Source organism: Pipistrellus hanaki (genome assembly GCF_964339955.1).
Source record: "Pipistrellus hanaki genome assembly, chromosome: 4".
NCBI lineage: Eukaryota > Metazoa > Chordata > Mammalia > Chiroptera > Vespertilionidae > Pipistrellus > Pipistrellus hanaki.
Window position 1 is genome coordinate 35,937,501 of NC_140506.1, and position 13,663 is coordinate 35,951,163.

Sequence of the window (13,663 nt, forward strand, 5' to 3'; positions counted from 1 at the left end):
CAGTGAGCTAAGCCCTAGCCAGTTTTGCTCAGTGGATAGAGCATCAGTGTGTGTATTGAAGGGTTCTGGGTTTGATTCCAGTCAAGGGCATGCACTTTGGTTGCATGCTCCTCCTCAGTCCTGGCCCTGGTTAGGGCTCGTGCAGGAGGCAACCGATCAATGTGAAAAACACATTGATATTTCTCTCTGTCTTTTCCGCTCTCTTCCACTCTCTCTAAAAATCATGGGGAAATATCCTCAGGTGAGGATTAAATAAATAAATAAATAAATAAATAAATAAATAAATAAAAAATAAATAAACTACATTGTTAAAATATATATATAATGAACCAAGACCTAGGGGGCTGTCAGTGAGAAAGGAAACCAAGTGATGGGCAAGGCAGACCACTGACCCTGGTCTCCCAGACAGCAGTTCACTGGAGTGGCAGCTGGACAAAATGCGAGGGAGGTATGTGTGTGGGAGTGGAGGCAGAGTGTCCAGAGATGAAGGAAGTAGAGACAGAGTACTTACAGGGTGGGGATGTGAAGGGACATTGCATGTGGCTTACCTGCCCCCGCTGTCTTGAGATGGTTTCTGAAAGGGCAGGCCTCCCACTAAACAAGCAAATGTTCTGACTCATTGATTACCAAAGATGTCTGCAAAATCATCTTATGAACTCTGCCAGTTTCCTAAGGACATGGCTGCTATACTAGGGGAAAATACTCATTGTCTGTTTAGAGTGCCCTGTGAATCTCTGATATGTTTATAGGAAGGAAATACAATGAAAGTAGAGGGAAAATACATTTTACAACTTAATAGCATGGTATATAGGGCTGCTTGCCTGCTTTTGTGTATGTGTGTGTTGTGTGTGTGTGTGTGTGTTAATGTGAGGAATTAAGGTCAGATAAGATTGTTCTCATATTCTGGTTTTGCCTTTGTAGTGTGTGTAAATGTGTGTGAGCAATATTATTTTTCTCAATAAGGATATATCTTTGTATCATTTTCAATATGTGTTGTATATAATTTTTTTAATGTTTTATATTGATTTTGAGGGAGAGGAAAAGGGAGAGAAATAGAGAGATAGAGACATCAATAAGAGAGAATATCATCAATCAACTGCCTCCTGCATCCCCGCCCCCCCCCCCCCCCACCTCCACTGGAAATCAAGCCAACAATCTGGGCATGTGCCCTGACTGCAAACCAAACTAGTGACCTCTTGGTTCCTGGGTCAGTGCTCAATGGCTGAGCCACACTGGCTGGGCCACACTGGCTGGATGCTGGATATATATTTAAATGTGACAGGTGTCCTATTTGCATTCTATGCAAAGCTAACCTGGGGTCAGAGTTCCTTAAAACAAAACAACGATAACAGTAAAGACCCTAAACACTCCAGGTGCAGAGAACCAGGATCCACTGTGCATGTGTACAGTGACATCAAAGAAAGGAAAGGCAAGGAATGTGTTTTTAGCCTGAGGGGGCAGTGAAAAGACAGCAAGAAATAGGGGGTGAAAAAGATGTCGAAAGGAATAATGAATATCCCCTGTGGTTTTTCTTTTTTTGCAGTTCTGTTTTGAACCCAAAGTGGATGATGCTGTTGGGGCTGAGCCACTGACCAAAGATCTATAAAAAATTCCCGCCTTCTCATTGGCTGTCAGTTGAGATACGATGGAAGACTCTTACAGGGATAGGACTTCACTGGTGAAGGGTGCCAAGGACATTGCCAAAGAGGTGAAGAAGAAAACAGTAAAGAAGGTGAATCAAGCAGTGGACCGGGCCCAGGATGAATACACCCAGAGGTCCTACAATCGGTTCCAGGACGAAGAAGAGGACGATGACTATTACCCGCCCGGAGAAACCTACGGGGGGGAGGCCAATGACGATGAAGGCTCCAGTGAAGCTACTGAGGGTCACGATGAAGATGATGAGATCTACGAAGGGGAGTATCAGGGCATCCCCAGTACGAACCAAGGGAAAGACAGCATCGTGTCAATGGGGCAGCCCAAGGGTGATGAGTACAAGGACCGTCAGGAGCTGGAGAAGGAGAGGAAAGCCGACGAGGAAGAACTAGCTCAGCAGTATGAGCTGATAATCCAAGAGTGTGGTCATGGCCGTTTTCAGTGGACCCTTTTCTTTGTCCTGGGCATGGCCCTCATGGCGGACGGTGTGGAGGTGTTTGTTGTTGGCTTTGTGTTGCCCAGCGCGGAGACGGACTTGTGCATACCAGATTCCGGATCCGGGTGGCTAGGTGAGTGCATCAGGTCAGAGGGACAAATTTTGAAAGAGGTTTACTTGCTGATCATAGTTAACAAATAGAATAAATACAATTTGTCTAGAGCACTGTATTTTTTTTTACCAACCTTTATTATAAAATATTTTAAACATATAAAGAAATCCAAAGAATTGTTAATGATGCATATATATATATATATGTGTGTGTGTGTGTGTATATATATATATATATATATATATATATATATATATGCCATTTAGATTCTATCATTAACATTTACTGTATTTTCTTTTTTCAATATATTTTTATTAATTTCCAAGAGGAAGGGAGAGGGAGAGAAAGATAGGAACATTAATGAAGAGAATCACCAATCAGCTGCCTCCTGCATGCCCACCACTGGGGATGAAGTCTGCAACAAGGGCATGTGCCCTTGACCAGAATCGAATCTGGAACCCTTTAGTCCACAGGCCGACGCTCTATCCACTGAGCCAAACCAGCTAGGTTTTTTCTTTATCACCTATCTGTCCATCATCAACCCAACTTATATTTTCATGCATTTTAAAGTACAGGTAAGTTATACTATTTAAATTTATATTATTATAAATGTAACATTGGTTTATCCTTTATCACTTCCAAAGGTAAGCTGTCATATGAAACTTCCTTGACATTTTCCTAAGTACAGAGGTTAATTCTACAGAATTCTGACAAATGTGATTTCAAATTTCCAGTTTTATGTATGTATAATACTTTAGTTAAAATACTTCGGGACCCTACTAATTTTTATTTTTCTTGTAATTTATGTGTATGTTTTCGTGTTAATTTTTTCAGCTTGTCTTATTCATAGATTTTTCTCTACATGACTTTTTCTATCTTTTTCAAAGTTCATACCTTTGTGCCTAAATTGTAAAAACTTCATTTTTCTCATAGGGTTTAAAAATCTATTTCAAATCTTATTATTATTCCACTGATATGTGTTAAAAATAATATGACCTTCCTATAAAAAAAAAAAAAAAACCTAGATAGCAGATTTGAATTTTGTTATACAGTTGCCATGGACTTAAGGTTCGTATTGTTAAAAGCTGTAGTTAATTCGTTCACTTATTTCCATTGGGCAGTGAATGTAAGAAGGTAGAGAAATGTGCACACAGTGGAATATCCCCAACAACTTAAGAGTCTATTTCAAACACTTGTACATTTTGCTAAGTATGCCACAGGGATCATGCTTATGTGCATATTAAATCTTTACGTGTTTCAGAGTCTGTGAAAGAGAGTAAGAATACCTGTTATCTCTATTTCCAAGGGACTTTTTCAACTAAAGCTTGAAAAACAAAAATATACAACTCCTTTTGTGGAAACCTTGTCATTCTATTAAGTAATGTTATAATCATGGATGCTGAGAAATTATCTGGGTGAAAAACAATTAGACTGTCACTGCTCTGTGATAGTAAGAGGGATAGTCATGAATGAAAGGATTTATATCTTACTCCTTTCATGCTGGTTAATTTCTAGTATTGGCTTCTTTGAAAGAAGACTATGAGGTGGAAGGTGTGAGAGGGGAGCATATTTTGCCTGGTTTTTTTTTGCCAGTAGTAGACACATTTGGATGTTCAACCATCAAAATGCATAACATGGTCCAGAGGAGGATCCTTAGTCATTTGTTAAATTGATATTCCAGCATATCTGTGTCAAATCTGTCACTTCATTTATTTTTTCCCCTTTGGAGAGGAAGTATAGCTGCTGTAAGAGTGGGCTTCAGCATAATTATCAAGATTTTGTTAAAGGAATATATCAGCAGAATGTTTTAAGAAAATAGATCCTTAGGAACACATCCACACATATATTTAGTAATTGCAGGCTTAAATTGAGAATACACAGTCTTTCCATGTTATGATCCCACCTTTTATATTGGAAACATTTCAGGAAAATCTAAGCTGAGCTTGCCTTTGTGCCTTTATCTTCAGCGCTGAATGGAAGCACTGTGTGGCATATGGTTCTTATGTGACTGTCCTATAGCTTACCATCCCTGAGGAGTCACCCCACAAGGCGGCATTCAGGAGTGTAGATAATGCTGTGGAACAACTGGAGCTCAGACCTTTTGATTTCTCCATGCATGTTGCCAGCTTTAGGGAATTACAGATGGGTCTCCAGGCGTGTATAGTTTAACTAAGTGTTGTGAGTCCACATAGAAGCATCTTAATGGCTTCATAGCTGTGCCTTCCAGACCTGCATTTCAATTATTTTGCCATTGTAATTATAACCAAGTCCTTTTTAGACAATCATTTAAATTATTTTGTCATTTTCATTTCATCGAATAATAGCTTTGTAATATAATTATCACACTAAGTCACAGCAATGGGATCAAAATGCAGGAAGGAAAGATGCATGACCCACGTTTGGTGGCATTGGGAGGACACGGATTTGCAAAATAATTTCTCATTTGTTACTAAGCATTGTGTTATTTTCCTCAAGGCCGGCCAGGAACAAAGAATAAAAACCGATTTATGCTTTCATTACGTGGGAGATGAGTCTCTTTGTATTGGCTGGAAGATTAACTTAAAGGTAGCTAAGGTCATATCATGTATGCATGTGTATGTGTGTTTAGTCTGTTTGCCTCTGAGATGGTTACTTGTGCTGGGAAAAGGGTAAATATTCAATTGTCCAATGAGCCGCTCTTTAGGGGAATAAGTGCAGTCACTTTCAGAGAATCCATTCTTTATTGCTAAAGTCGATTTATTGAATATTTATTATGTGCAAAGCCCAGGGTTACCACAATAGGGAGGAAAAAAAAAAGACAAGGTTTCCGTATCTAAGGAAGTTATGGTTAAGTATGAAGAAATCACACATGAGTATGGATTACTAGTACAAGGAAGCAAGTGTCCATAGCTGTACAAAAGAAAAAAAAAGTGTCAATAAGGAAACTTCAGGTGGGAGACCTTGAAGGGGAAGGACCTGACTGAGGCAGTGGAGAGAAGGCATGGGTTGGAGAGCTGCTCCAGGGGCACAGTCTGTGAGGATTAGGCAGCCAATGAGTTTGGAAAGGGGAGGCGGTGGGCAGATGAACGGAAGGCAGTTCATCCATCTCGGTCATGCAGAGTAGAGGTTTAGTAGGAGGGAGAAAGATGGAAGGTTTAGTTTTAGGCTTTCCACTTTGAGATCCGTGGGGACATCTGAAGAGGAATGCCCATTGGACTACTTCCCATTTGGGCTGAAGCATCCAATGGTTGGGAGCCATCTCATTTACGATCAACCTGCCAATGGCCTTAGCCAGGGAGATGGTGGTGAGGAAAATCTCATTGAGGAGACTGGTCTGGCATTTAAGAAGTTACTGACTGCTGGAACTGACTCTAAGATGAACACAATGATCAATGGTCATAGCTAGGAAGGTTTTTTTGTTGTTGTTGTTGTTGTTGCTTTTGTTTTGCTTTTTTATCCTCATCAGAGGGTGTTTTTATTGATTTTAGAGAAAGAGGAAAGGGATAAGAGAGAGAAAGAGAGAGAGAGACATCAATGTGAAAGAGAATCATCAATTGGTTGCCTCCCATACGTGCCCAATCAGGGATTGACTCGCAACGTAGGTATGTTTCCTGAGTGGGAATGGAACGTTAAAACTTCTGGTGTATGGGACAATGCTCCAACCAACGAAGCCACCCATCCAGGGAAAGGCTAAGAAGTTTTTAAAAGAAGGAGTCTGTGCATTGAGTTAAGTGACAATATGCCTCTGACTCCGCACACTCTCCTCATTCCTCATTAACATGGCAGGACTTTCTCAGGCACCTCACATTCTCCTGGTTGCTGTAACCTTACAGTGCTGTGCCTCACAGTGAGTACTCGGTGAGACCATATCTTAACTCCTGTCCAAGAGTTGTTGGGGTTGGGTGGAGGGTAGGTTGAGATCTAAGGCAGGAAGGATGCTGTAACCATTTTAGCCTCAAGCTGTGATCAGGCTCAGTCCCGCCCCAGCTCTCACCTGTCAGAGCAGAATAAGCGCCTCACTGGCTGCTCTTCCCTTGTGTTCGCCCTTCAGAGGGGCTGGTTTCTCACTCAATGGCTTGTTGAGTGAGACCCACCCAGTGAAGCAGGGAACCTAATCACTATGGGTTCAAATGCTTTCTCACTGGGGGTTACAAAGCTTTCGTAATATTTAGAACCTCAAACATTATCGTGGCCAACTGTTCTCTAAATTATAAGACCCTAAAAGTGTACACTGCAGATTTCAGGGTCAGCAGCTCTGTACTCCGCCTGATCCCCTGGTCCTTGACCTCCTGCCTCGTTATCTCAGAGGGAGGTTTGGTCTCTGGTGGGTGTGCCCTGTGGCTCTGTTTAGCCTTCTGGCTATCACAGTGATCCTAATTGGAATTAGAAAGTTATTGGCTTCTGGAGAATGTACTGTCCACCAACAATAGCAAAATCTTATTTGGATTCATTATTGTCAAATTGGAGAAGATGACTCAGTAATTCACCGTCGTTATATTCCTGGGCCTTGCTTCCTCTGGTCCCCCACAATCTCCTGAGAGAAAAGGCATGACAGTGGAGTTGAGCCAAGTAGCCTAAGATGTCTCCATCCAAAGAGTCTGAGATTCATTTTCATAGGACAGGAGTGACCAGAACTCCCTGCCACATTCCTGAAATGTGCCAATAAGCAGCTTTCTGGGACTATGAGAATGTGATAGTAAATGCCTTTCTGTCCCCCTGAGGGTCACTGGAAGATTCCCCACAATACAGCTCTGAACCTGAAGGCTGCTTCTCGCTGGCTGAATCTCCGTATCCCTCTGTGCTACCCTCCTGTGTGAGGATTCTGACCCACTGTTAGTACCGGCCTTGTGTGTCCTAAGTCAGTCTGGGGACCCCGTGAAGTCATGAGAACTGGGTGATTTGTTAATTTTGGACTTTGGTTTAAATAAGACAATCTAAATTATTAAGCATCTGATAACTGGATCAAGCCAAATACAAATAATACAGACTTGTAGGTTTGAATTCCACACATCAAGATGCAGTTGCATCCTTCATGGGAAATCAGGCCCCTCAATAGTCTCACCTAAAAGGAGCTTTTGTAAGATGTCCGCTTCCTGCAGAATGCTTCAGAGTCAAGAACCGTTTGATTACTTTCAGTTTGAGGAATCAGTCTCAAAAATCACTAAAGTAAGTATTTTTAATCCACATATTTGCAATTGACATTCTTACCTTAAACTTAGAAATTTCGTATTGGCCTTTAATATTGTAAGAGAGGAGTAAAAGAGGTCCTTAGATAAAGTTCTCACCTTCAATTTAATTTTAACTATTTTTAAGTGTATGATTGACTGACTTTAATGACCACTATCTCTTTCCAAATTTTTCATCACTGCGAACAGTAACTCCCTATTTCCTTTCACCTCAGCCCTGGTAATTCTAATCTACAATACTTTCTGTCATTATGGATTTGCCTATTCTAGATAATTCATGTAAGTGGAATCAGATAGTCTTTTGTGCTTTTGTGTCTGGCTTATTTCACCCAGCAATATTCATCCATGTTGTAGCATGAATCAAATGTTATGTTACAGGAATGTTACCACAATACAAAAAGGAAGTCCTTTTGGAGATGGGCAGGTGCTCCTGGCTGCCCTCAGAGACAGATGATGGATGGAGTCGCCTGTCTCCTGTGTTTGAGGAGATGCTGGAGCTGGTGGTGTGTCCTGTGCAGTTGAAAATGTAATAGCAGGGAGGGGCCCGAAGTTGCTGGTTGCTGGTTGAGAACAGAGGTGAGGGTCCCTAGGAAGATTATAAATGATATTCTGATTTTAAACAATGGGAAGGGGGTTTTATAAAGTACGCGAGAGTGTTTTCCTTATCCACCAATATATAGTAACATGCATTACAAGGGAGCTTTTGGTGCCATTTTTTGAGGAAAGGTTTTCTTTCCAAAAAGTAAATCCTTTATCAACAGCTGCAGGATGTGCTTTTGGTTTTTCCTCCTGAAATGGGAACCGACTTTTTTTTGTTTTTTAATATATTTTTATTGATTTTTCACAGAGAGGAAGATAGAGACAGAGAGCTAGAAATGTCGATGAGAGAAAAACACTGACAAGCTGCCTCCTGCACACCCCCTACTGGGGATGTGCTCACAACCAACGTACATGCCCTTGCCCCTGACCGGAATCGAACCTGGGACCTTTCAGTCTGCAGACCAACACTCTGAGCCAAACCGGTTTTGGTGGGAACCGACTTCTTTAGGCTGGTCTTTCTCCTCCACAGTGGGGGGATCATTGTCCCCAACGATATTTACAGTTACACATCCCAGAATGGACCCCAACGTGCAGGCACAGTGTGACCGTGATAGTTTCTCAGTGCCCAGCCATGCTGGTAAAATGATCATCTGTTTCTTCTTCCTATCTACGTGAAAGTAAATAGCTTTTCTGAGAGTAGCTTAGTTTTCTCAATAGGATCTAGTTAAATCGGAAATATTAAAAGTATTACTGTGTGAAAAGAACTGATTGAAAACAGAAAGAGTTAACTGACCTGCTCACAGGAAGAAAGACCTGAGGTGGGAATCAGTTCAGCTGTAAGCAAGCACATCCCCAAAAACGGAGGTGGACTATACATGTGAGAGGCGGCTGGCTTCTGAGTCTCCTTTGTTTCTATAATTACCCACTTATTTTTCAATTTAATAGATTTCAGATGTGTTTGTAGAATGCCACCTTTCAACTTTACCAGTTCTCCCACAGAAAGGGGACTCCTCCACACATGCTTCAAATTCTTACCGAGTTGGTGCAGGACACTCTTCTCTGTTTTGGGACAAAGATCAACCAGACATGAGAAGCTTGTTGTCAAAACGGTACGGAAAGTAGAGGATTGAGGTTAATTGTGTTTGAGGGAGGTGTGGATTTAAAAAGCCTTCAGGAGATTGTGGTAGTTGAGCCAGGCTTTGAATTGTGGGTAGAATTTGGAGAGAGAATAGACTGAGCCAGAGCACAAAGGCATGAAAACCTTGTAGTGAGTATTGTGACTACATCGGGGTTCAGGTCTGTTCAAGTGAAACATACATGGTGGGGAGCAATTGGAAAGAAGGGCCGGTAGCTCCCTGCTCAGGGAGAGCTTTAAATGAGCTTATTCCGAAGCAGGTGGGGAGCCTTTGATGTGTGAGCAGAGAAGTAATGTGGTGAGAACACGCCATGGAGAGACTGCTGTGCTCGGAATGGCTTGGAGAGGAGCAAGCTGGCCAGAAGTTAAGGTTCATTTGCATTTGAATGATCTAGCCTGTGGGTGGTGAGAGCTGATGGCAGAGGGACTAGAAAGGAAAGAATCTTGGACCTTCACCATGGATTAGCTATGGGAGCAGGGAAGAGAAGCTATATGGCACTGAGGCTTCACGCCCAAGTGTTGTATTGGGTGGCAGTGCCTTAAGTAGAACTTGGAATTCTGGGATTGGTCAGAAGGAGGGAAGAGCAGTGCATGGGAGGAACAGACTAGTTACAACAGACTGTTCAAGTAATCACAAGAACTGGATGTCTTATTCACAGGCTCTGTGGTACGTAGCACAGAGCCTGGGTGGTCTGTGGTGTTCGGTGAATTTTTGTTGAGTTTGAGGTGGCAACCAGGATGCTCAGGAGAAATGGTTCAGGAGAGCATTTAGAAGTGGGTTCTGTGGCTTGATGGGGAAACTCACCCTAGCAATGGACGTTGGAGAGATCTTTGAATGGACATTGGAGAGATCATTGGAGAGATGCAGAGCCCATAGGAGAGGATGTGGGTTGAGGGGGAGAACACAGGAAGAGAAGGGGGCCAATGTAGATCTTTAGTGACTGCTTTCAGGGGTGAGTAGAGAAAAGTCATAAAATAAATGATTGGAAAGATAGGAAAAGTCTCTGCTGCCTGGAGGCCAAGAGCAGGGGGTGTTCAGGACAGAGGAGGTGGCCATAACTGAGGAGTGCCTCAGGGGGCATGGCTGAGAAGAGGACATTGGCCATGGCAAGGAAGACTGCGCCAGAGAGAGTGAAAAGGATACGTGTCAGATTAACGGCCAAATTAAGTTTTAATGTATATTTCTAAAGGGTAGGAAACAAATCAGTGTCGAAAAACAGGTTATAGGGTAGTAAGATATATTTGTCTGGGATAAAACTCCTAATAACTTAATTATACTATAGACTGGAGCAGCTGAAAAAAATACTTACCATCTCTTCAAGGGGAAAATTGCAGATCTGTAGCCATTACTTCTGCGTCATTGTGTGCCAATAATCACATCCGGAACCTATCTGAGAGATAAGTTAGCAAACCAGGAGCAGATGGGGTTAGCTGCTCCTATCTCGTTTTATTTATTTTTCCAAATTGAAAACAGTGTTATTTACTGGTGCCTCTGGATTTAACAATAAAATAAACTTTGCTGAAATGCTCACGCTGAAGCACACACATAGCAATGATAAACAGTACAGAACTGCCCAGGGCAATTGAGTGAGGGAGAAAGGCAGCTCCCAATTGGCCACTCCCTGGGGGTGCGCTGACTCAGTCAGAGGGTCCTCTATGACCTGCACTACAACTTTGTCCCCTGGGATGCTGCTAGATCAGTAAAAATGTTCCTGTCACACACACACACACACACACACACACACACACACACACACACACACCCCGCCCGCCACACCCCACACTGGGCACACTAAATTTTGTTGTTAATCCTCACCAGAGGATATTTTTTTCCATTGATTTTTTAGAGAGGATGGAAGGGAGAATGGGGGGGGGGGGGGGGAACAAAGAGGGAGAGAGAGAGAAAAATATTGATGTGAGAGAGACACAATGATTGGCTGCCTCCTGCATGTGCCCTGACCAGGCCAGAGATGGAACCTGCAACCCAGGTACATGACCTTGACTGGGAATTGAACCTGGGACCCTCTGGTGCACAGGCCGATGCTCTAACCACTGAGCAATACCAGCCAGGGTTGGGCATACTACATTTAGAATGTAGGGACCTAGGCATGTGATGGTGGCTCCCGCAGACTCCTACTGTACATCATCACATGGTGTGTGGGATCCCAGGTCATGTTTTCTTGGAGTCACAATGCAATGCATTGTATGTATACACACATTTTACAACCCATTCATCTGTCAATGGACATTTCGGTTGTTTCCATGTCTTTGATATTGTGAATAATCCCACAGTGAACATGGGAGTGCAGCTGTATCTTAAAGATACTGATTTTAATTCTTTGGGATATATACCCAGAAGTGGGGTTGCTAGATCATAGGGTTGTTCTATTTTTAACTTTGTAAGGAACTTTCTCACAAAGTTAGAAATGGAATTCTAAGTCCATAAATAAACATATACCTAAGGTTAACTGATTTTAGCAAGGGTGCCAAGACCATCCAATGAGGAAAGAATAGTCTTTTCAACAAATGGTGCAGGGACAACTGGATAGTTGCATGCAAAGGGATGAAGTTTGACCCCTTTCCTCACACCTTATACAAAGAGAACTCAAACTAGATCAAAGACAAATGTAAGAGGTAAAAACTAGAATTCTGAAGAAAACGAAACCCTTATGATCTTTGATTTGACACAGGATTCTTAGCTATGACACCAAAACACAAGAAACAAAAGAAAAATATAAATTAGATGATATCAAAATTAAAAATGTTTGTGCCTCAAAGCACACCATCACAAAAGTGGAAAGACAACCCATAGAAGAGAAGAAAATATTTTCAAAACATATATCTGATAAGGGACCATCATCATATGAAGAACTCTAAAAAGACAAAAAACTGAATTAAAAAATGGCCAAAGGATTTAAATAGACATTTCTTTTAAGAAGTTTTCCAGATCCCATTGACCTGGTGATGGGTGGAAGTACTGTCAGGTAGTGATATTCTTGTCCTTGTATATCTTCCTCCCTCCCTGCCCCCCAAAATATTCCATGAGTGCTTCTAAAGAAATGGCTATATATTTTAATATTGTCCTTAATTTTTGCAGTGTGATGTTAGAAAGACTGTAATTGACTTTAATGGTTTAGTCATTGTCATTTAATACCACAGGACGCTAAATGCTGTAAGGAGCACATAACAGACAAGAACTTACTCTGTAGGGGCTGTGGGTGGGGAATCAGAGCCCAGGGTTCCTTCAGAGTCGGGTGGCTGATTAGCTTTGTCCAGACTCATCTGTAGAATGAGAAGATAGTACCAGGATTTTCCCAACTTATCAGTTCCAGCTCTCTGTGATGCAGAGATTCTATGAAAGATGAGTTATCTTCATGTTTCTTAAGCAGAAGAAAGATAGTTATTAAAAAAAGAGTACTGCATACATATCACATGGCATCCTATCAAATAATGTGACAGTAGTATTTCTGGAGAGGTAGCTGGCTTGCATGCATTGAGCCCTGGAGTGTTTCCTGGGACATGAGGTATGACTTGCTTGATGATCCCATCTTTTCACTGTGGGTGCCTGTGTTCCCTCCTCCTCTCCACCAGGCTGTAGTCCTGAGAGCAGTGTTGCTCACTCTGGTCCCAGGAGGTATTCAAGTCTTTACTGTAGGACTTCTTAGAGCCTAGAATGTGCAAAAGTGAGATAAGATAATATTTCCAAAGTGATTTGCCTGTGAACCCCTTTGCTTCATAGAGCATGTGTTCATACTTCACCAAGCAGATATTAATACTTACTGAACTGGGACTCCAGTTCAGGGGTTGTTGGTTCTATTCCCAGCCAGGGCACATGCATGGGATGTGGGCTCAGTCCCTGGTGAGGGGTGTGCAGGAGGTAGGTGATTGGTATTGTGCTCTCCCGTGGATGTTTCTCGCTTCTCCCTTCTTCTCAACCTAAAAAATCAGTAATGTGTAAAAAAGAAATCTGATCACCTCCTTTCTTAAAGTGAGAACAATTAAAAGAAATTTAAATATTATTTTTAAAAATTGATTTCAGAGAGGAAAGGAGAGGGGGAGAGAGATAGAAACATCAATGATGAGAGAGAATCATTAGGTGGCTGCCTCCTGTGCTCCTATGCCTCCTACGGGGGATCGAGCCTACTAACCAGGCATATGACATAAACAAAAATTGAAGATCAACCACTGAGACACACTGGTCTGGCAGAACAATAAAATTTTAAGGTATCATGTTTTCTTTAAATATTTGAATCTTTTTTAGAATTATTAAGAGTTTTTTACTGGCTTCTAATTCTTTTCACGAACTCTTGGATTGTTAGAGAATTACTCTGTTCCCTTTTTAGATACTCTCAAAACCATTTCCATACAATAGTCATGTACATTAGGGACTGTTGTTCATATCAATAAGAAATTTATAATCTGCACGTAGAATAAGAACTATATGGTGGAAAGCAGTTGCCAAAGGAAAAGCCAGCAGATTTGAGTGATGTGACACATCTAATTTGAACATCATCTCTAGTTCATGTGCCTCCTGCTTGAGTTCTGCCAGCTGAAGACATACCACAGGTTAAATCAGGTGACTTATCCAGTTGTGTTTTATTTTCCTTTTTAATACCAAG

At 41.7% G+C, this 13,663-nt stretch overlaps 2 protein-coding genes across 2 annotated transcripts in view; one reads left to right on the forward strand and one right to left on the reverse strand.

Annotated features, from left to right (window-relative positions):
- Positions 1–13,663, reverse strand: part of F2RL2 (coagulation factor II thrombin receptor like 2) — a 505,949-nt gene that overhangs the window by 177,900 nt on the left and 314,386 nt on the right. The window lies entirely within an intron of this gene.
- The window catches only part of SV2C (synaptic vesicle glycoprotein 2C), a 136,837-nt gene that overhangs the window by 30,398 nt on the left and 92,776 nt on the right, over positions 1–13,663 (forward strand). Inside the window, exon 2 of the mRNA XM_084881270.1 lies at positions 1,544–2,225. Coding sequence (XP_084737396.1) covers positions 1,646–2,225 — 580 coding nt within the window. The 5' untranslated portion in view covers positions 1,544–1,645. The remainder of the gene's footprint in view (positions 1–1,543; positions 2,226–13,663) is intronic.